The 24281-nt window shown below is 40.5% G+C and overlaps 1 protein-coding gene across 1 annotated transcript in view; it reads left to right on the top strand.

Annotated features, from left to right (window-relative positions):
* Window positions 1-20901, top strand: part of C13H17orf67 (chromosome 13 C17orf67 homolog) — a 31287-nt gene extending 10386 nt beyond the window's left edge. Inside the window, exons 2-5 of the mRNA XM_075845881.1 lie at window positions 38-622; window positions 13547-13647; window positions 16619-16763; window positions 20517-20901. Coding sequence (XP_075701996.1) covers window positions 568-622; window positions 13547-13647; window positions 16619-16735 — 273 coding nt within the window. The 5' untranslated portion in view covers window positions 38-567 and the 3' untranslated portion in view covers window positions 16736-16763; window positions 20517-20901. The remainder of the gene's footprint in view (window positions 1-37; window positions 623-13546; window positions 13648-16618; window positions 16764-20516) is intronic.
* The last annotated feature ends 3380 nt before the right edge of the window (window positions 20902-24281 follow it).

The raw sequence follows: 24281 nt of genomic DNA, 5'->3' as shown, positions 1-24281 counted from the left end.
GCGGAATAGAAAATAGTTGCCACTTGTCCTACTGCAGATTCCTGTTGGGTCCTGTCGGTGCCATAGGAAAGATTTCCCATCTGAGATTGTTTTTACAAGACGACTGACTGGTATTTCTATATTAAACACCCTCAAGTCGGAAGACATGCCTGCACTATCACCACTATTGTTTATTACTTGTGATGCTCCAGCAATAACTGCATCATATGCTGCAAGAGAAATCATAACAAATCGGAGCAAAAACTGACATACTTTTCACAAAAATCCTAAATTTTGTTTTAAGAAGAAGGAATTTGATTCATTTGGATAAAACGTACAAAAGTATGAATTATGCTCCGAAGCTATTTAGGTGATAAGTAACCTTTGCTACTGGGACGGACTGGGAAAGTCACACTGACGGTACAAATTCCTGGAATCTTTACACATATTCCCAAACTCCTGCAGACCAGAGAAAGGCTCCAGCCAGGAAGGGGGCGTCTGATTTTAGCTGAGGTTGAGACTTTAAGAGGTTGAATTCTTCATAAGTCATATTCATTTCTAAAACCGTGTCCAGAGTGAAGAACCAAAATGAAGCTTTTTCTTGCACTGGTCGCTTTTCTGGTACTTTTGACAGTTTTTACAGGTAAGCAGATTCTGATGAAGACAATATACAAATGTACATTAGTTTTAATTATGTTTTTTATTAATTACATGTATGGGTTTTGATTATAAATAATGGATATTTTGTATTTTCCTGTATAAACATTAGCTCTATATAATTTTACATTTCAACTTATTTATGAATAAGACTTCATTCACACCTGCGTCGGTGTGTTGCATTGTTTTGCTCTGTCAGAGACCAGGGAATAACGGAAGCAACATTTCCATTGCACGACAGATATCACCGGCGGCCGAGGGAACCCAATTTGATGGATTCCGCCAGCTTTCCAGCGGGGTGTATGCTGCACTATTTTCTCCGGTAATCTCTGGTAATCTCTGTCAGATCTGCGACGGAGGCTCCTAACGGAGGGAAACTTTTTTTTTTTTCCTTTGTGAACGAGGATTAAGGGTAGGAACACACTAGTCAGATACGCTGCATAAAAGTATACATTGTATCCGCCCTGGTAGTCGCAGGGAAAGCGGTCCGAAAAAACGCACCAAATTGTGGTATAGTTGGCATGTCCGCTGTGGAAATCCTGCAGCAATAAAGAAAAAGTTTATACTTACTCCGGCTGTAGTCGCGGCGAAACGTCCCTCTCTTCTGAGCGTGGCCCGGCCTCCTGGGATGACACTGTAGTCCATGTGACAGCTGCAGCCTTTGATTGGCTGCAGCAGTCACATGGGATGAAACATCATCACAGGGGGCTGGGCTGCATTCAGAAAAGAGGATCGCGTTGCTAGGACTATGGCTGGGGGTAAGTATAAACTTTTTTAGTAATTTCAAATAAAAAATAGTTTGTTTTTTTCTCAATCGCGAATTTTGCGGCGCAAAAGTCGCAACACGTCTGTTGCGGGTTTTACCTCCCCACTTAATTCAATGGGGAAAATCAGCAACCGAAAAGCAGGGATTCGACAGCATAAATTGACATGCTGCGGCTTAAAAAAATATACCACAGGTCAATTTATGAACGGTTTTTCGGCTGATTTTTTTACGCAGCGTGTGCATGAGATTTGTTCATTACAGGCATTAGTGGCGTATCGCTAAGATGTGCCACCAATGTCTGATCGGCGGGTCTGACCACTGTGACCTCTGCCAATCGCTGGAATGAAGTTGCAGCAGTGCTAGGAATGCTTCATGCTATTTTGTCTTCTGATGGCTCCTCAGTGTATTCTTAGAGCCCTTTGTTCTAGTGTTTGGTGTAGGTCTCAGCGGCCAGATCCTGCCCATCAGACATCGGTGGCATATGTTTTTTCAAGCTTGTTCTTCTTAAATTGCAATATATCAGATCATCAATATAGATATGACATGAACTTGTAATGAATTGGATCAGAAATTGATTTCTCCCTGACCGAGTGGCACCCGATAGTTTTCACGGACCCATTTACTTTAGTGGGTGAATCACGGACCCTACTCTCTGATCCGTGGAAAGATACAACATGTCTTATCTTTCATGGACGGGGCTCGGCGGCACACAAGGTCTTGGACATTAGGGCTTATGTTTTTTTGGGGTCAGTGGCTTTTTTTTCCAATCATAGCATGGGGTTGGTTTGACTTTTTTTTTTTTCAGCCAGTAAGTGGAGTTTTTCTCCCATAGACCTCCATTGTTTAGTGTTTTTTTTTTGCCTCATCAAAAAAACCCATGTGTAGGCTATGTTCACAGCACAGATTTTTTACGCTTAACATATACGTCGGGAAATAGCTCCTGACATACATGGGCATATCAGTCACCATAAACATTAATGGTATCCGTTAAACATCATGAGAGTTCAATGGATAAATGGGTACTGAAACCCGGACACCACACCGATCAGCTGTTTCGGCTGTCTTTGCCAGCGAGAGTTGTAAAGTGTTCGGATCAGATGGCTCTGGTCACAGTATAGTGGCCGCTATATAGTGGTCGGAGCCTTCTGTTTCCGGCTCCGAGCATGGTATAACTCCCGGGGCCGGAGGCAGCCGGAACAGCTGATCGGTGTGGTGTCCGGGTGTTGGACCCCCACCGATCATATACTGATGACCTAACCTGTGGATAGGTCATCAGTATAGAAAACTGCCCCAAGACCAGAAAACCCCTTTAAGCACACAAGAAAGGACGGCTTGGTGCGTTCCGTAGTAAGAAAGCCAATCTTGTTCTGTTGCACTCTAAAACAAATTCTTAGCGGCTCCACCACTCTGGACAGATTGAAAATCCTATTCATGTCTTGTGGAATCTGATTTCTCAGGAGAAAAAGCAATTTTCTGAAAGAAGACTTTTGTCCATTCATTTTTTTTTTTTTTACTTAAGTCAACATGCCGTAGAAACAAACCTTGCCCTGTTGCATCCTGATTTTGGATTTTTTTTCAAAACTCAGAGCATGGCCAATAATTCTTGATGGATTAATTTATTTATCTCAGTTGCTTATATAGCAGTTACTTATATAAGGTTTTAACTAACAAAATTCTAGTGAGCGTTGAAAACATTATTTTTTAATCAACCTACATTAAGTTTTATCGTTATGTTGTAGCATATTATAACATTGCAATTTTGTTTTAATCCTAAAAAAAATTGCAAAACAAAATTCTTAACAAATTACAATTAAAATGTTTAACTTCCTGTACACTCTTAGAGTATGTTCACACGCAGTGTTTTCAGGCGTTTTTCGGGGCGTAAACGCCTCGAAAAACGCCTAAAAAAACGGAAGCTGAACGCCTCCAAACATCTGCCCATTGATTTCAATCAGACGGGGCGTTTCTTTACGCAGCGGTTTAAAAAAAATGGCACGTTAAAAACGCCCCGTAAAAAGAAGTGCATGCCACTTCTTGAGATGTTTTTAGAGCCGTTTTTTCATTGTGTCAATAGGGAAACAGATCGAAAAAACGCATCAAAAAACGTTTGATGCTGTAAAAACGGCTGAAAATCAGAGGCTATTTTCCCTTGAAAAAAGCTCTGTATTTTAAAGCCGTTTTTACTTTTGCGTGTGAACATTCCCTTAGGTTACATGCACCCATTGCATATTTTGTTGCAGAAAATACACAGCAGAACCGAAAGAAATTCGCAGCAAAAAAACGCACTTGAAGGTGCATTTTTTTATGCTTTTTTTGGTGTGGTTTTTACGCTTTGATGTGTAAATCGCAGTGTTTTCCCACTGCGGGTTTTGCTGCGTATTTCTCCATAACTAGGGAAATACAATCCACAAGCGGAATCGTGGGATAAATTGACATGCCACGATTTTGAAAATACGCACCGCGGGTCAATTTACGTCCCGAAAAATACCGCAGCATGGACATGAGATCCTGGAATCTCATTGCCCATGGTGGTACCATATTACGCTAAGGTTTTGCCAGACTGAAATACGCGCGCCAAAACCGCACGTAATACTCATCGTGTGCATTGGAGGCTCCATTAGGAGCCTCTGTCTCAGATTCGGCTGAGATTCCCGGACACAATACCACAGCATGCTGCGCTATTGTCTCCAGTAAAACCATGGACACCCCAACGGAAAGCCAACTGTACATATTAAAGTCAATGGGTTCTGCCGGCCACCGGTGGTGTCCGTGGTACAACGGGACTGTTGCTTCCAGTATTCCCTTGTTCTGCTCCTCTGACGGAGCAGAACAGAATGCCCTGAGGCAGATGTGAACAGGGCCTAATATGTATTTTTTTGTTGACGATGAGCCTTCTTTCTCATAGCCTGAGAGTAGAGCTTCATAGATAACTGCGTAGCTTCACTGGTGGTAGAATGGCTCAAAATAATTTTGGGTTTTTGCTTTGATCTGGAAATATTTGGGCAAATTGACTAGTACTGGTGCGCTGAAGAGTGGTGCACCAGTATTCATTTTCTATGCAGAGTGGTCCATATTCATCAACATGGTGCACGCTACTTCTATGAGTGGGTCGTAGCTTACCTGTCGTCGCTCACCATTATTTTTCCATGCAGAAAAGTGCCAGATCTTATTAAAAATGGTAAAAAAAAGAAGATAAAAGGCTTGTTACTTTGTTTCTAAGGCCCCTTGCACACAGCGTTTATGTCCTACGTTTAACATGTACATCGGGGAAGCTTCCGGCGTACACACTTAACGGGTCCATAGGGCTCCATTATCCCGACAGAGGTCAAAAGAGTGTCCATTGGCCTCCGTTGGGCTGTATACGACAGTATACCTTTTTTTAAAATAATGGAATAGCGTAGTAGACGACGCTATTCCATCTGAAAGGGATCCCGCAAAGAAATTATACCTCGTACTATATGTTGTTTTTTTTAACATGGGAGCCTTTGTGTGAAGGATGCCAGTCCATGTTTGGACAGTGACCAGAGTCCCGAGGCAGTGCTCTTCTGATGCTCTGGCCGGGGGTTCCGGTGTTGTAAAGCTCCTGACGTCACTGTCCAGGTAGCACTCTGTAAGCTAGGTACGAGCAATGTATCCCACTGTATGCCTTTATAGTGGGATATGTTGCAGCCTACCGTCGAAGGTATACATCCGTAGTCCACCCAACGTATACCTCCGACGTAGATGGCAGGAGTTGAGATATATTTTACAAATTTATTGCCCATCTGCATTGTTTCCTTACAAAATTTATTTGCATTCTTGATTAAGATGAGTTATGTAGAATTAGGGCAGTTTTACATGTTATATGGGCGCAATTCTGCACCTGTATTACCGATGCAAATCCTGACCGTACGCGCAGGTCGAATGACGCAAACTAACAGCAACATAGGGACTTGTTCTTCATATTTTAGAGGACGACATAGAATAATATTTTTCTTGTCCCAGTGCGTTTGGGAAATAGGTTCGGTCAGACCGTTTGAAATGGTCCTGCGGAACATACGTCCAGACTTGTGCCCATAGAGTTGAATACATCTGCCATAGACTATCATTAAAAAAAAGTATGCCTCGCTTTTTAAGACAGTTAAGATGGCAGGATCTCGACCTATACTGTCCAAAGATACGTCAAAAGGACATCCTTGCTGTAAAGTCATGGGAGAAAATTTATTAACAGCTTTTCGCCTGTTTTCTAGCGCAAAAAAGTTGCAAATTATGGTGCATGCCAAATTTGCGCAATAATATTCAACTTTTTGTCATTATCTGCCGCTTAGGCTACTTTTAAAAACGTGAGTAGGGCTTAGCAGAAGGGGCAGGGAATATATATTTCATTTTGTGTCGCACGAATAGCACAAGATGCGACAAATGTGTTATGAGGCGCGTGCCTCTTAATAAATTTGTCGCATGTTACTCCTGCGGACTTCAGACTAAGACTGGCATATGGAACACCAATCTTAGTAAAGCAATCCCATGGTGTGATCTGTGGAGCACTACATACTTGTGCTTATCTTTAAAACATAGTGGGAGGAATATATCAGAAAGTAAAAAATATACAAGAAAAATTGGTCCGCTCACCACTCATTCGAAGTAAGGATGCCACATTCCATGATTATTCGGTGCACGGGCAAGAGAGCTACGGCTGGAGTAGGTAGAAATCCAAGGAAAAAATTTAGAGGTCCAGCACACGATATGATGTGAAAAAATCCAAAACTGTTTATTTAAGTCAAAATGAAAACACAAAATTAAAAAATCCCGGGAGAGAACGCCTACGCGTTTCGAACTTTTCAGTTCTTAATCATAGCTATGGAATATATCAGAGGTTTACGCCACGTTAGGGGTGTTAAAAGGTGCAAATTATGGTGCACGCCATATTTGTGCAACCTTTGTGGGGTTGTGTGGGGACTGTTTAACATGGCCGATTAAACCTGTTGTGTGAATAACCTCTTCGTTTGTACACAGATGTTTCATAATAATTTGTAATACAAATAAATTAGAAAACAGCTATGGATCATTACTTTCACGATGCAGAGAAAGAAGAGAACGGTGCACCTTGTGATATAATAGTCTGTCTCTAAGAAAGTAGCAGCAACCTGTTAAAAAAGGCTGGAGGAAATTTCACTCGTCCTGTGCATCTGATTTCCCATGAGGAAGATTATTTTCTGAAAGAAGACTTTTGTCCATTCATCTTCAATGCAGTGACTGTATAAACAAGCTGTTCATTCGTGGATATGTCGTACAGCTTCTCAAAGGTCTGAAAATCTCTCAGTACATTAGAGCGGTTTGAATTAAGTAGAATACAGAAACAATTTCGCAAAATACAAATATAACTTTTCTCCCATCCCTTGGTTGAACTTGATGGACATATGTGTCAACCGTACTAACTATGTAACCTACCAATTGCCAAATTTTATTAAAATTTGCAAAATTGCATAATTTACACAAGGTATTTCAAAAATTGGAAGGCTCGATTCACACCACGTCTGTATATATTGGCATAAAAATTAGGGCAGAATCTCCCGATGTATACACTGTTGTGTCCTTAAATTTCAATGGGCAACCTTATGCCTAAAGTTTGTCCTTTTGGCATATATTTCGCTGAGATATGTTGGGATTTCGCAGCCCCAACAGTATGAAAAAGTGAAATGAGCTTTTTAATACAACTGTATACAAAAAAGTGTACTAACTTTTTTTTATTGGAGTCAATGGCATACGGTTGCATACGTCTGGCCTTATGTCCGTGATTGCAACCAATTTTATGTGCTAGCCAGTATCCAAAAAGGTTTTGGCAACTGCTAAAATTGACCATGTGTTTAATGTTTAATATACACCTTTTTAACCCCATTTTTTGTATTGCCCCAATTAATCTAAAATGAAAAATGAAGCATCATTGGAAATAGTATTTATTAATAATGTCCTATTGTTCTGTTTTTACAGCTCCCATACAGACCTATGTGTCTCCATGGTAACAGAAAACAATCAAACAAACCCTTTGTAGTCTGATCATGCAGTTATACTCCATCAGTCCCTCACTACCAAATGTATATTAGCAAAAACTAGGGGGCAGGTGAAGGTAGCATGACTGCAGGATCAAACTACACAGAGTTTATTTGTTGTCTGTTACCATGAAGACACATAGGCCTGCATAGGAGATGTAGAAGTAAACAATAGGACATCTTTTTATTTTTCTGCTGTATGAGGCTATAATAATTTTATAGTTTGGGTCATTACGGATGCGGCGATACCAATTATGTATAGATTTTTAAAATAAAGAATAATTTCATAGTAAAGCATTTTGTAAGGGGGTGCCGATGGAGTGACAGAAGGAGTGGCCTCTCTCTAAAAAAATCACTTAAATGCCGTGGTCGCGATCGACCACGACACCTAAGGGGTTAAACGGCAAGGATTGGAGGTAAGTATGATCTCGTCCATTAGAGCAGGAGCCCGGCAGTCTTTAGCAGTTCCAACTGGCACAGGACACCTGTGCCGGGCTTATGACACAGCGTCGTGAAAGGCGGCGCAATGACAGAAGTACCCTTAATGACCGCCATGAAAAAGGCATATGGGCGGTCATTAAGGGGTTTAGACCTGTTTTTATAGTTTGTAGGTATCGGCCCAAATATATTTTCAATTATATAGTTAGTAAAACATATACAGTGAAGGAAATAAGTATTTGATCCCTTGCTGATTTTGTAAGTTTGCCCATTGTCAAAGTCATGAACAGTCTAGAATTTTTAGGCTAGGTTAATTTTACCAGTGAGAGATAGATTATATAAAAAAAGAAAAAGAAAATCACATTTTCAAAATTATATATATTTATTTGCATTGTGCACAGAGAAATAAGTATTTGATCCCCTACCAACCATTAAGAGTTCAGCCTCCTCCAGACCAGTTACACGCTCCAAATCAACTTGGTGCCCGCATTAAAGACAGCTGTCTTACATGGTCACCTGTATAAAAGACTCCTGTCCACAGACTCAATTAATCAGTCTGACTCGCCGTGTTTGGAGGAAGAGAAGTGCTGCCTATGACCCAAAGAACACCGTCCCCACTGTCAAGCATGGAGGTGGAAACATTATGTTTTGGGGTTGTTTCTCTGCTAAGGGCACAGGACTACTTCACCGCATCAATGGGAGAATGCATGGAGCCATGTACCGTCAAATCCTGAGTGACAACCTCCTTCCCTCCACCAGGACATTAAAAATGGCTCGTGGCTGGGTCTTCCAGCACGACAATGACCCAAAACATACAGCCAAGGCAACAAAGGAGTGGCTCAAAAAGAAGCACATTAAGGTCATGGAGTGGCCTAGCCAGTCTCCAGACCTTAATCCCATCGAAAACTTTTGGAGGGAGCTGAAGATCCGAGTTGCCATGCGACAGCCTCGAAATCTTAATGATTTACAGATGATCTGCAAAGAGGAGTGGGCCAAAATTCCATCTAACATGTGTGCAAACCTCATCATCAACTACAAAAAACGTCTGACTGCTGTGCTTGCCAACAAGGGTTTTGCCACCAAGTATTAAGTCTTGTTTGCCAAAGGGATCAAATACTTATTTCTCTGTACACAATGCAAATAAATATATATAATTTTGACAATGTGATTTTCTGTTGTTTTTTTTATATAATCTATCTCTCACTGGTAAAATTAACCTAGCCTAAAAATTCTAGACTGTTCATGTCTTTGACAGTGAGCAAACTTATAAAATCAGCAAGGGATCAAATACTTATTTCCTTCACTGTATATTATTTCCTTTCTAATTCTGCAGGGATTTTATAATAATAGCTGGCGATGAGCGAGGAAAGGGATGCCACAGCCATTTCTATTTTTATTTTTTTTGGTTTTCCTTCCCATCTTCCAAAAGCCATAACTTTTGAATTATTCTGTCGACATAGCAGTATCAGGGCTTGGTTTTTTTTGCGGGACAAGTTGTAGCTTTTAATGGCATCATTTAAAATAAAGTACTGAAAAACTTCACAGTAAAAATTACATTTTACCTTTATTCTGCAGGTGGATAAGATTACAGCGATTCAAATTTATAAAGTTTTTTTGTATGTTTTACCACTTACAAAATAAAAAACTATTTGATAATAAAGAATTGTTTTGTGTCACCATATTCCGAGACCCATAACTTTTCGTCAATGAAGCAGTGTGCGGGCCTGATTTGTTGAGTGTATAATACTTTTTGATTATTTTTTATTCCATTTTTTTGGGGATGAGAGATTATCAAAAAACAGCAATAGAAAATAGTTTTTATGGATTCGGCGATACCAATTGTGTTTATTTTTTTAATTTTTTACAAAACTTTAGGGGAAATATTGGAAAAGTTTGAAAAAATTTATTTCCCTCTTTTTTTTCCTTTTTCTTCTCCTCTTGCATAGAAATGGGAGAGTTAGGCCACATTCACACGAAGGTGTTTTTGCGGCCGCAATTCCCCCGAAAATCCACGGGAGAATTGCGGCCCCATTCATTTCTATGGGGCCATGCACACGACCGTAGTTTTTGCGGTCTTTGCACGGCGCAGGAACCCAATGACAATGACGGCGGCCATGTGCATGTCCTACGATTTGCGGGCGGCCCGCGGCTGACAGTCCGCAGCCGGCCGACCCGGAAATCACGGCTACAGTCGTGTGCATGAGGCCTTAGGATGGGGTTTGGGGGGGGGTTATACAGTATGAGTGTTTTAATGCTATTTGGAATAGATGATGTACTTCCTTTTTTTTTGTATATGAAAATAAAACAAAGAATAAAAAATAAAAAAACAAACAAAAACTTATGTATTGCAGTCTATGGTACTTTTACCGCTCTCTTAAGCCCTGCTACTTAAAGAGTACTTAACATTTCAGGAGACTTTTCACAGTTTATCGTGTGGTATAAATAACGTAATATTTTTTTTTTGCGGGTCATTACGATCGTGGCAATACTAAATTGATATGTTTTTTTTAGCGTTTTAGTACTTTTCCAAGTTTTTGTTTTTAAATGGCCATATTCTAAGAGTCAAAATTTTTTTTATCCTTCTGTCTACGTAGCTGTACGAGGCCTCACATTTTGCTGGACAACATGCAATTTTTATTGGTACCATTGGTACAACCAACTTTTTGATAACTTTTTATTATATTTTTTGAAAGCAGAATGAACAGAAAACAGCAATTCTAGCATTGTTTTTTATTTTATATTTTTTCGCTGTGCAGCTTAAATAACGTAATAGTATTATATATACACTCCTTAACATTAAAATTGCAAGCCATAATGTTATGCATATCGAGGAAGTAGCAGGAGTCACGAAGATCTGAAAATAATCAAATTTTTAAGCACCTCGCTTCAATCTGTGGCATGAGGGAGGGGTATAAAAGCCAGATTGAAAGCAAAGTTTTTTAGCCACATGAAACCTCAAAAATCAGATCAAGTGGTGTGGGATGATTGTGTAACACTTCCTGTTAGTCAACGTGCCAGTTATCGCCACTTGTCACAAACTGAGAAAGGCAGAATCCTTAAACTGAGAGACCTTGGTTTATCACTCCGGCAGAATGCTACGCGTCTAGGCTGAGATGTCAGCACTGTTCAACGTTGCGTGTCCCGGAGTTTGGGAGAACAACAAAAAACGGGAATGGCAGCAAGAGACGCGCAAAGGCAAACCTCTGCACAGATGGATCGTCTGATTGGAAGAATGGAGCGTAGTGATCCATTCTGTACTGCAAGTGAAATTGGACATCACATCTATAGCCTAGGGCGGAAACCAGTGTCAACACAAACCATCAGAAGGCTTTTGCACGACATTGGGCTACGAGCCAGACGTCCAGCTGAAGGTGTTCAATTGACCACACACCACTGATCTCAAAGGCTATCATGGTGCACAACAAGACAGCAATGGGGGCTGAAATGGAGGTCTATCCTCTTCAGCGATTAGTCCCACTTTTGTCTCGGATGCAATGATAGCCAGAGATTGGTCTGGGGACCACATGGGCAAAGCCATGAAGAGGCCTTCTCAAGGGAATGTCACACCGGTCCTACTCCCGGGATTATGGTGTGGGGGGGCAAAATGTACGGACCACTCTAGTCTTGATTTCAGGTACACTAACAGCTCGGCGTTACATTGTTGATCGTGGAACCAGTGGTACGGCTATTTCTCCAAAGTGTCCCAGAAGCCGCTTTTCTTAAGGACAACACCAGGCCGCATATTGCTCATGCTACTGTGAGCAGCCTGCATGGCCTAAACGTGCTATCATGCCTGCAGCGTTTCAGGACTTGTCTCCCATTGAGCACATCTGGGACGTCATTGGTTGGCAATTGCAAAGGGAGCTGTCGGCAGCCAATCTTAATGATTTGCGTGCCAAGTGCATTCAGCACGACATAACATTATCCAGGCAACCATCAATAACCTCATTAATAGCATTCCAAGTCGTGTAAGTGCGTGTATTTCTGAAAGTGGCGCTCATAATCGATACTGAATATATCAAGATGTTTGGAATATTTTGTTTTCATTTTTTTTATCGTTTGCATATTATTAACTTATCTATCGATCCTGTGATTTCCACTATTCCAAAACTTTTCCGACTTGGTGTTGCAATTTCAATGTTGAGGAGTGTATATATTCTATAGAAGCTGCAGCAACATGAAGGAGTTTATACAGTAGTAATGAGCAGTGTAGCTAAGAATCCAGCACTGGGGTGACATTGAAATATTACCAGCACCTCTGTGTGTTTGTCACTCTGTTCCTTGTCTCCGCTTTCCTCTTCATAGACTTGTATGCATCGTGTCTGTGTCTGACTCACTCTCTCTCTCTCTCTCTCTCTCTCTCTGTGCTCCCTCCTATTGCCTCCTCCCCTCCCCATAGACTTCTATTGACAGGCAGGTAAGAGACACACCCCACCTTCTGCAGCCCGTCAAAATCTGTAACCAAGGACGGATTTTGCTTGACAGCAGGTAGTACACAGCAGATTGCAGGACGGGAGACAACTAGTGGCAGTAACTTCACACAGAATTTGCATGGATAAAACAAGAAAATTATAACAGTAAGTAAATTACAAAGTTGAGTTATATCAGGTATACTATTAGATTAGCATGAGTTGTTTGAAAAGTTAGTGTCCGTTTAAGAGGAGGACCTAGATTGCCAACCTGGGGGCCTTCATTAGCCCCTCAGGCTGCCATGAGAACCATCGGCGTCCCGTGATTGCGTTATGGGGGAGCCGATGAGATGACGTAGGGGGCATCTCCCCTCTTTCTTACGGCTTAGATGCCGTGGTTGCTATTGACCGCAGCATCTAAGTGCTTAGATGTCCGGGATTATATCGATCCTGGCCGTTACAGTGAGGTGTCGACCAGCTAGGTATGAGCAGCGGCATCTGGCATTAAAGTAAGTATTTTATAGAAGTTTATTGTAGGTTTTGTATAAGGATATAAAATGTTTTTCAACTTCAGACTATTCTTTCTCAGTGGGCTGTAGATCAACTTGGTAAATTTTGAAAGGATTAAGGAATGTAAATTTATAGCATTTGCAATTTGCCATATATAATGTCACTTCTGTACAATTACTTTTGCAAGTTTTTTTTTTTTTTGCTCCAATGCATCTAAAAACATAAAACAAATAAACCAGTTTGGCAAATAGTCTTAATCAAATTTTGTTCTGATTATGCAATTGGCAAGGGAAAATGCATGCCAACATTACTTACTAAGTGAAAAAACACTGGAAAAGTACTTAGGAATATTAGTCGACAGTAAATTTAGGAATATTAGTCAATAGTAAACTTAAAGGGGGTTTCCACAATTAACATTTATCACCCATCTACATTTGGCTGTTAATAGAGAGATGAAAAATGTATCAGGTTCCCAACCAATAATTACTAAAAATTTGTAGAATGAAAAGAAAAACTAAGGGTAAGGCGGGCGAAAACACAAAATTAACTTGAGGTATGGCACCTCACAACACTAACTTATGTATTACAGAGTAGAGGTACCAGCGAATACATTAACAGGTTGTGTTAAATGGGCAACATTATATCATCATATTGCCTGGATCAACCGGCAGTGATGTATATGAGAGGTTGTTTTTTTATAGACATGAGTCCAAGCACTCCGTAGAATTTCATTTCAGTAATTGATCTTCTATTGTTTGTAGATGCATCACCAATTCTCCCGGAAAAACAGGCCAAACAAATTTTACGGACTAAGCGTTCTGAAAGACCACGGAAGCCGGGACACACTGATGAACCAATGAGGGTATATGTTTTTTTATTCGATTTTAACAATATTACTATAAAGTTGATGTTTTTGGTCCTTGTAAAACAATCTTTTAGACCATTGCATATACATATCCCTTAACTCCGAACTAACCTATTTTATCCTTAAGAACACACCGATTTTTTTGCCAGGTTTTTTTTCATCACCACATTCAGAAAGCTATAACTTTTTCATCTATGTAGCCATATGGGGCTTGTTTTTTGCAGGATGAGTTGTATTTTCTTTAATTGTACCATTCAGATATACATTACATATAGCTCATTGATAATTACTTTTTATTTTTACGTCATTTGTCATAAGGTCTAATTAACATTACGTTTGCGTGTTTTATGGGAAACTGAGCCGTGGTGGCGTAGCATCAGTCCAGTGTTCCAGATATCTGTTGAGCGTTTCTGACATACTAGGGCTTCACGCCCACTTCATTCTTTTTCTTCAGGGTGCTAGCCGTACACTTGTTTGGGAGCCTGCATCAGTGCCATCTTGTCCCCGATCCGGATTGGCCGGGAAGTAAAAGTCAAAGAGTTTCTCCAGTTTGGCAGCCGTTTTCTTCCCCCTGGGCATTCTGTATGCCTATTCCCATGGATAGAGGGTATTATTAAGGCAAAGTGCTTCGTAAAAGTCACTGTAGTTGCTATCTGTGTGCAGGAGCCGAGACCTCTGGCAACCATTCAACTCAGCAGCCGAACTACCCGTTTATATATTTTTTTTAAGAAAATCACCAAATATGCTGAAAGTAAAGAACTAAATCCAAATAGTGTTTGACTTAACTGGGCTATCAAAGATGGAGACACTGAAATCTGTTATTAATTGATCGTACTGTACAGCTTGACATTTCATTAAAACTTCATAAAGACGCACATTGCCACATTAATTTCAACACCATTTTCACGTAAAGACACCAGCATGAAAACATTGAATTGGATTATGTTCCATTTATACATGAGATGATGCATGTGAGATTCGCAATTACAACAGCAATGAGCAATGTAAAAGTTGACCCTAATACAATGTGACTGTTGGATCTGTGTAATGCTATCGTTTTTCTCCCTGAGCCATTACAGTGTGCCACAGCTGTCTCCTGGGATCCGTGTTGGTCCCATTTGGCAACTAGGTTGTTAATGTGAAATACGTGAGAAAATGCACTTTAAATGGCAACATACATAAAAAATTATATCTGAAGTATCTGATGAGTGGGGTTCTAAAATGGAAATTACAGGCTGTGAGTTCGTAAATCTATGAGTCAAGCTGTAGATGTCAACTTGTCCAAAGCAACGTCAATGATTTTGTTCAGAACATTAACATTAGGGATTAGAAAAAAAGGCTGCTTTTTTTTTTCATCTAGAAACAGCACCACTCTTGACTATAGGCTGTGCCTGGTATTGCAACTGTAATACCAGACACTGGAAAATATTTAATGGGGTCTTTAACCCTTTTGGGACAAAGCCATTTTTTGTCTTTTTTTAAATTAAGGTGACCAAAAAACTGTGAATTTGGTGTGTAATTTATTTTTTTTCTACAGTATTCACTGTGTGAGTTAAATGATATTATATTGTAATAGTTCAGACTTTTATGGATGCGGCTATACCAATTTTTTTTTTTCACATTACTTTGGAGGAAAAATGTAGTTTTATTTGAACTTTTAATATTTTTTACATTTTTGTTTACTACAGAAAACGTTATTAAACTTTTTTTTTTTACACTTTTATTGGGCCCGTAGGGGATTTGAACCAGCGACTGTTAGATTGCTTGTACAATACACTGCAATGCTAATGTATTGCAGTATATTGTAATTTTTACAGGCATTTTACCAGAGGCAGGGCTTAACAGAGGCAAAAAGAAGGCAGACCTGGTGGCTTTCATTAGACCCCTGGGCTGCCATGACAACCATCAGCACTCTGTGATCGCGTCACAGGGGGGCAATGGGCTGTCGGATGGGGCGGCCCCCCTCTTTCTAACATCTTAGATGCCGCGGTTGATATTGACAACAGCATCTAAGGGGTTAACAGCCAGGAACAGTGCGATCGCTTTTCCTAGCTGTTAGCCCAGGGTGTCAGCTGTAACACAGAGCTGACACCCACAGCATATGGGGCGAGCTTAGCGTGTGAACCCGCTCCACACTTCATCCTCTCATTAGGGCGTGCTAGTAGGTCGTAGTGCGCGAGTGACAAATCAAATTGTTATCCATTTACCATTTTACGTTTTCTTGAATTTTATCCAAAATAGCTCTCCTCCAGAAGGTAGAAATAGGTAATGCCACCAATAGTTACATAGTTACATAGTTACATAGTTAGTACGGCTGAAAAAAGACACATGTCCATCAAGTTCAACCAAGGGACGGGAAAAGGGAAGGAAAAATTTCTACACATAGGAGCTAATATTTTTTTGTTCTAGGAAATTATCTAACCCTTTTTTAAAGCCATCTACTGTCCCTGCTGTGACGGCTCCTGTGGTGACTATTCCATAGATTCACAGTTCTCACGGTAAAGAAGCCTTGTCGCCTCTGCAGCTTGAACCTTTTTTTCTCCAGACGGAGGGAGTGCCCCCTTGTTTTTTGAGGGGGTTTTACAAGGAACAGGATTTCACCATATTTTTTGTATGTGCCATTAATATATTTATATAAGTTAATCATGTCCCCCCTTAGTCGTCTTTTTTCAAGGCTAAATAGGTTTAATTATTTCAATCTTTCCTCATAACTTAAATTCTCCATGCCCCTAATTAGCTTCGTTGCTCTTCTTTGTATTTTTTCCAACTCCAGGGCATCCTTTCTATGAACTGGAGCCCAGAACTAAACTGCATATAGTATTCTGTATTATTATGTATTATTTAATAGTATTGGCTATTCTGTAAGTCAATGTTCAACTCCATTTATCAGCCAAATTAGAGAAAGTTATCTATTATGTACAGTTGAATATTAATGTAATATAACTTATCTCTTCTGTGTTTCCCGTAGGAGTACATGCTCTACCTGCAGCGTCTAGAACAGAGGTCAGAGGAACAGTTCTACGAGCATTGGTGGAATCCTCACTGTCAGCCTCATTGTAATCGCAACATCGTAAACCCAGTTTAATATCCACGGTGTTCCTACTCTCATGAAGGTATAAATCTTATGGTGATATATTAACTGTCAATCTAAAGTTTCATTTCAGGTGTTGATATACTAGTTAGGAATATTAAGGCTATGTTTACACTGCACTGTTTGCACTTTTTTGGGGGATAACAATGGTTTACATCTTGCTACTCTCCTTCAGGAGTTCTATTTTTGTCCAGTTATTGTGCGGTCATGTTCTTGTAGAGTTGACTTTAAAGTTTATTCACACTGAGCCAGGGGTGGGATTAAAATTTTTAACAGCAGTCTTCCTACTTGGACTGGTTCATAGAAAATGTGGTGTCAATATTCAATAAAGTGAGGCTGGAAAATATAGACCTGCAAGTTTAGCCTTTATTGTGGGTAAAACGTTTGAAGATTTTCTAAAAAGATGCTATCCTGGAACATCTCATTGAGAATAAAGGTATAACTCCATATCAGTATAGGTTTTTGAGGGATCGGTCATGTCAAACTAATCTGATCAGCTTCTATGAGGAAGTAAGTTCTAGACTGGACCGGGGTGAGTCATTGGATGTCATATATCTTGATTTTTCCAAAGCATTTCAAGCTTTGCCACATCAAAGGCTGGTACATAAAATGAGAATGCTAAGACAGTGACTGGCTCAGTGATAGAAAACTGAGGGTGGTTATTAATGGTACATACTCAGATTTGGTCACCGTTACTAGTGGGGTACACAGAGGTCAGTATTGGACCCTATTCTCTTTAAATTACTTATTAATGACCTTATAGAGGGATTTCACAGGAAAATATAAACTTTGTAGAGTAATTAACACAAACAAGAACAGTATTCTTATACAAATGGATTTGGATAAGATGGAGAGTTTGGAAGAGAAATAGCAAATTAAGTTTAACACTGATAAATGTAAGGTTATCCACTTGGGAAGGAAAAATATATGTCAACATTACGTACTAAATGGGAAAACACTGGGTAAAACTGATATGGAAAAGGATTTAGGAATTTTAGTTGACAGTAAACTTAAATGTAGCAACCAGTGTCAGGCAGCTGCTGCCAAGGCAAAAAAGATCATGGGTCACATGACAAGAACCAAATCACTAGTAATTTACAGTTATTATTATTTACAGTTTTGGGTACAAGTGCACAAGAAAGACATAGTAGAGCTTGTCTGGGTTCAAAGCCGGGCAAATAATATAATAAATGGAATGGGTGGTCTACAGTACCCAGAAAGATTATAAAAATTAGGTTTGTTTAGTTCAGAAAATAAATGGCTGAGGGGTGACCTAATCACTGTATAAATATATCAAATGTCAATACAGAGATCTCTCTCATGATCAATTTATACACAGGACTGTAATTATTGTCACGGCTCTAGGGTGTGTGGACCCACCATACCGCTCCACTGTAGCGGAGTAGCAGCTAGCCAACTACAGTCAATAAGAGTCTTATAACAAGTGTACCTGTAAAGCAGTCCTTATAGACACGTGACGTAGCAGGTACTTGGCGTAGTAGACACTCTGGCACAGATAGCACGTGGCACAGCTGACACTTGGCACAGATTAGACTCAACGTGGCGGATAACAGTTAGCGAGGCAGGTGACTCCCAGCGTAGCCCATGATACTTAGCGAGGCAGATGATGATGAACACGACTCCAACAATAGACTTCGATCAGGAACAAACACAGCAATAAGATACAGGATATGGGAAGCAGGATACGGGAACACTGGGAAGAGGATACAACTAAGGGACCATTTGCTTAGACTAACTTGGGAAGACAACAACAATCAGGCAAGGGCTGGAAGGCCAGAGCCCTTTTTATAGTCCAGGGTGATTTGGGGATTGGTTAGGGAACATTTTACTAATGCGTGCGCACACCCTAGTAGAGGCTGCAGGGCAGTACCAGAGGTCTGCAGTCTCGGCCGCCAGGAGATGAGAGAAGACGGTGGTCCGAAACCCTGGCCATTATAGTACCCCCCTTACGCCCCCTCTTCTTGGGTCCAGAGCGTGAGAGAAAGAGATTAGTGAGAGCAGAGATTGGAGCAGTCAGAGACGAGAAGTTCAAGATAAATTGCCAGTAGAAATTTGCGAATCCCAGAAATTGCTGCATAGCCTCAAGGCCTTGTGGACGTGGCCACTCTAAGACGGACTTCACCTTCTCTGGATCCATCTTGAGTCCACGATTGGAGATAATGTAGCCCAGGAAGGGCAGAGAGTTCCTCTTGAACACACTTTTCGAGTTTAGCATATAGGCGATTCCCCCTTAACTGCAACAGGACTTGGCGAACCTTCTTCCAATGCCTCGTCAGATCTGGTGAGTAGATCAAGATGTCGCCCAGATACACCACCACACAGACATACAGCAGATCCCAGAAGATGTCGTTTACAAATTCAAGATGGAGACGATCTACTAAGTCCTGCTGAATAAAATTTGCAGCCACTCCAGAGTCCTACAATACGGAAAGTCTCTAAAACTAGTGGTAGGTTAGAGAGGCAGGTGACACTAAGCATAGCAGATGACACTTTAGCGAGACAGGTGACACTCAGCGTAGCAGATGACTCTTAGCGAGGCAGATAATGGTGAACACGATTCCAACAATAGACTTCGCTTAGGAACAAACACAGCAACAAGATACGGGAGGCAGGGTATGGGAACACTGGGAACAGGATACAACTTAGGGTCCATTTGCTTAGACTAACATGGGAACATAACAACAATGCTCAGGCAAGGGGTGGAAGGGCAGAGCCCTTTTTATAGTCCAGAGTGATCTGAGGATTGGTTAGGGAACTTTTTACCAGTGCGCACGCTCGTCCCTGGCACCCTAGGAGTGACTGCAGCGCACTACGGCCATGTGTGCTGGCGTCTCCAGGGAGGAAGACGCCGGCATGTGCTCAGAGCTCATGCCCTCAGCCTGTTAAGGGTTTTACTAACATGTCATGATATTGTATTGAATTTGTTTCATGAGAAATTAGGGCCCTGAGCCAGATTCAAGCAAAGGTAAGGGTGGACACATCTGCAGCCATGGCAAGCCTGCAGGCCTTTTTTATAGTCGTGCAGCGGGCACCAATGGGTTGACAGTGGGGGCCCCTTCCCTCTGTAGCCTCTTAGATGTCGCCATTGACCGCATCCTCTAAACGATTAAACGGCTCGGGTCGGACATAACTCTGATCCCTGCCATATTACAGTGAGATCTCAGCTGTATATTACAGGCAGGATCCGCTGTGGATGGAGCTGGCACATCTCCTGTGACCATGCTATCCACTGGGCGTACCATTACATCAAAAGACGCAATTACATAGTTACATAGTTGATAAGGTTAAAAAAAGACACAGGTCCATCAAGTCCAACCTATAATCCTACCGTGTTAATCCAAAGGAAGGTAAAAAGCCCCATGAGGTTGATGCCAATTGCCTCATTAGGGGTAAAATTTCTCCCTGACTCAAATATGGCAATCAGAAAAAATCCCTGGATCAACGTCCCATCTCCAGAATTTAGTTCTCATAACCTGTAATATTATATTTGTCAAGAAAGGCATCAAGGCCCTTCATGAACATGTTCAAAGAATCAACCATCACAACAACATTCTGTGGCTTTATAGTCTGACTGCTCTTACAGTAAAGAATCCCGTCTATGATATTGCTAATTATAAAATAATGATGTGCCCATTCTCGTGAATTGGAAAGTTTAGAAAATATTCAATGTGACAAATATACCGAATCCAAGGAACTGTAACTGGACTGAAAATGTGTAAAATGAGGCAATAATATTTTGTCATCTTTCTTGCAGATCAGAACCTGATCAGAGCTGCAAACAAGAAAAATCTGCTTTATGTTAGTTTCCCCACATTTTCATATAGTCATAAAAGCACTGGTATCTGTAGGACTGCTGGACCACACCAGTAACTTCAGTAACTTTGGTATTCTACATGATCAACCTCCCTTGTATCAATCTGAGAAATTGGCTGTGTCTTTACAGGCCATGATTTAAATATAGTTAAAAGGGTGGAGCATAAGTACATTCACAATGACTAGTTATAAATTGCTTTTGAACATATATAGTGCAAATGGTATATACAAATTATGATATGATATAAAGCATGAAAGCTATTAAACATTGTATTCCATTGTATATATGCATGCATCTGTATACCCATATAAAGCCTTAATGTGTCTGCAACAATAAAATTTTTGCAAGTGCAAACTGTGAGTTTAATATTACACTAGTTTAAATATTTTAAATTTTAAGTGTAAATCTTTAAAGATTTTATTCTTCATTGAGTCCCCAAAATGCAAATTACTCTTTTCTGCAAATCTGTGACAACATAGATGACCAAATAGAATTTGCCTAGTAGACGAGTAAGAAAATCAATTCATTATCTCTTCAATTAAATTGGTGTGGGTCAAAAGCTATGTATGCCTTGGAAAGAGATTTTTTTAAAATAAAAATGTGTATCATTGTATTTTGTGCGACTTTGTAATTACATTTAAAAAAAATAATATTTTTACTTTTTCAGATACAGCTGCTTTGTATCCTGTATACAGAGCAGCTGTATCTAGCGCTGAATCTGTCAAGTCAGCGGGACTGACAGGTTCAGTGTCAGCAGGTCATAACTTAGATGTGATTGATGACAGGTGGATACTGCATGTATCTGACACCCAGGACCCGCTGACCTGACAGACACAGGTTTCAGAGCAAGATACAGCTGCTCTGTATGCAGGATAAATAAAACGTAATTTTTTAATAAAATGTAATTACAAAGTTGCACCAACCACACAGAAAATACTTATAATAGACGGTTATGATCATATTTTACATGAGATGCAACAATCATATAAGCAAATACTGATAAAGTTCACAATATACTGTCAATCACATCGAGCATTACACAAGCCTTTTTCTGGTGGCTCTCTGAACACATTTCATGGTTGACCAGCTTCCGCAACATTTTTGGGGGTTCATGGAAGCTCACATTGCCTCGTACGGACTGTGGATGTATGTTGGAAGATACAGTCCTTTCATTTTTTGGACTGTCTTTCCCACACAACACAGTCTGCACAGGCATTTCTCCCGAATGTGGATGTAAGATGTCAGTGGCCCAGATGACACTATTACATTATGAACAGATTTGTACCATTGGGAAGAGGAAGTAAGAACATTCGCTTTCCCTTGGGCTTGACTTTAGTAAAAGAGTCAGCTTTGCCCAATTGTTCTCGGATAGAATATCTATGCCTAAAAGATTGAAACGGAGGTATCTGAAATTCTGGTATAGATGGATAATTAACATGAAGAATATTCCAATTTTTGCAGTTAATTTTGATATTCTCATGGCTTAAGCTGTACACCACCTGCTCACCTTTCCAAGAAAAGCCGATCAGGAACGAAGCGGCACAGCCAAAAGTTTTTGTAAAGTTTAGTTACCCTTTAAATCTCAAGTCACTGTCATTGTCACTGTCATTTCAACAAACTTTGCCTAAATCAATAGTATAAGTGAATATAGGAAACTTTGTAAAATATCTTATTATAGAAAAATGCCGCTTTCTCTGCTTATCAGGCTCCCCGCCCACTCGCTTCTAACTGTCCACTGACTGAATTTACTCATAAATCCGTCTCGAGAGACGAGATGCAATATCAGCTCACTGAAGGATCAGGTTACATGCTGCCCATAGAAGTCTATGGAGAGGGGAGAGAGCAGAAGCAGAGTGAGAGAGACAGAGAGACACACAGAGACACTGCTGCAGCTTCTAGCAAGTGTTCTATCTCCCTACAGTGCTTGACTCACAACTACACTGCCCATACTGCTGTATGATGTCCTTTATGCTGCTGCTACTGTAGGTGTGCTATAAAGAGATTGGGAAGCAGGATTTTCTTCTTCTCCCTGTAGTATATTGAAGACATAGTAGCAGTTAGGCTCCATCCACAAGCTCAGGACTGCCAGTACCACTAAAACATCCTGATGGATAATGCTTAAACCATACAATAAAGAGACTGAGACCTTCTTGTGGGCAAAATAAGTGGTGGTCGGCATAATGTATGGAGAACCTTGTCCGGTAAATATGTTATAATTTTTTTGATTGTGAATACTTGAAATATCACCTTGAATGCTGAGCCACCGCAGCCGTGGTGGGCATGTCTTTGTTGGTTTATCAGGTCATTTGTATTAAATTTACCCATAACCAGAACGGAACAAGGTCCTTCCAATAATGCTGTAACATCTGAGAACAGAAACTGAGCATAAGCAAAAAAAAGTGGACGAGTAATACAGTCAAATACCGTGATCAAGCTAGACGTAAAGGGAGAGTCGACGGGGGTTCCTATCCCTGGCTGGGGAGCAGGAAAGAGGAAGAGGGGAATGAGACAACATGGTTTTAATTGGGTAATAGGACCACCCACTCATGTGATATTCCCAACCAATAACTACAACCCCTAAGGGTATGTTCACACGGCCAAATTTCAGACGTATACGAGGCGTATTTTGCCTCGTTTTACGTCTGGAAATACGTCTCAAATACGTCGTCAAACATCTGCCCATTACTTTCTATGGGTATAACGCTGTATTGTCCACACGACGCGTAATTTTACGCGTCGTACGGCAATTACGACGCGTAAAATTACGCCTTGTAAAAAGAAGTGCAGGACACTTCTTTGGACGTTTTTGGAGCTGTTTTCTCATAGACTCCAATGAAAACAGCTCCAAAAACGGACGTAAAAAACGCTGCGAAAACGGCGTGAAAACGCCGCGAAAAATGCGAGTTGGTCAAAAAACGTCTGAAAAACAGGGTCTGTTTTCCCTTGAAAACAGCTCTGGATTTTCAGACGTTTTTGTTGACTACGTGTGCACATACCCTAAGAGAACTGACTGATGGGTAATGCCATTGCACAATAGTCGGTGACTCTCTGGCTTAATCTCAGGATAACTCAGATTTAGAGATAAAATCTTCAGAGGGTAAAACTGTAAAAAAAAATGTAGAATACAAGTCATATAATGGCCAGAAATAGTGTTAGTCTTTATGGTCACACATATGATAACTTGTTCTGAAAAGTCACCTGAATTGACAGGTATGCTGAAATTGACCAACAAAAAGTAACCTCTTGGTAGAGTCTGGTTTCCGTATCTGAGTAAGTAAAACTTCTTGGGGTTGAGATTTAAAGGGTAATTAACCTTTCCAAAAACTTTTGACATGTCATAGTTACATGTGGAAAGCTTTGATCGGTGGCGGTCTGAGCGCTGTGCCACTTCGTTCCTGATCGGCTTTCTTGGAAAGGTGAGCAAGTGGTGTACAGCTCAATAGAAAGTCTATAAGCACCTGAGCGCTTCTGCTGCTTCGTTTTAGCGATCAGTGGGAGTCTTAGAGCACAGACCCCCACCGATCAAAACTTTTTGCTTGTCACTATGTCATGTCAAAAGTTTTTGGAAAGTTTAGTTTTGCTGTGTTCTCTGGACCAATATGACCCAAAAGCAATGTCTTGGGCTGGTTGTTCTGTTGCTTTTAGGATCCTTAAGACTTCAATCATATTCTCTAAGAAGACGTAGGCCTTATTCACACGAACGTA

This window comes from Rhinoderma darwinii, chromosome 13 (assembly GCF_050947455.1).
Source record: "Rhinoderma darwinii isolate aRhiDar2 chromosome 13, aRhiDar2.hap1, whole genome shotgun sequence".
NCBI classification, from domain to species: domain Eukaryota; kingdom Metazoa; phylum Chordata; class Amphibia; order Anura; family Rhinodermatidae; genus Rhinoderma; species Rhinoderma darwinii.
This window is presented reverse-complemented; position numbering and strand designations above follow the sequence as displayed.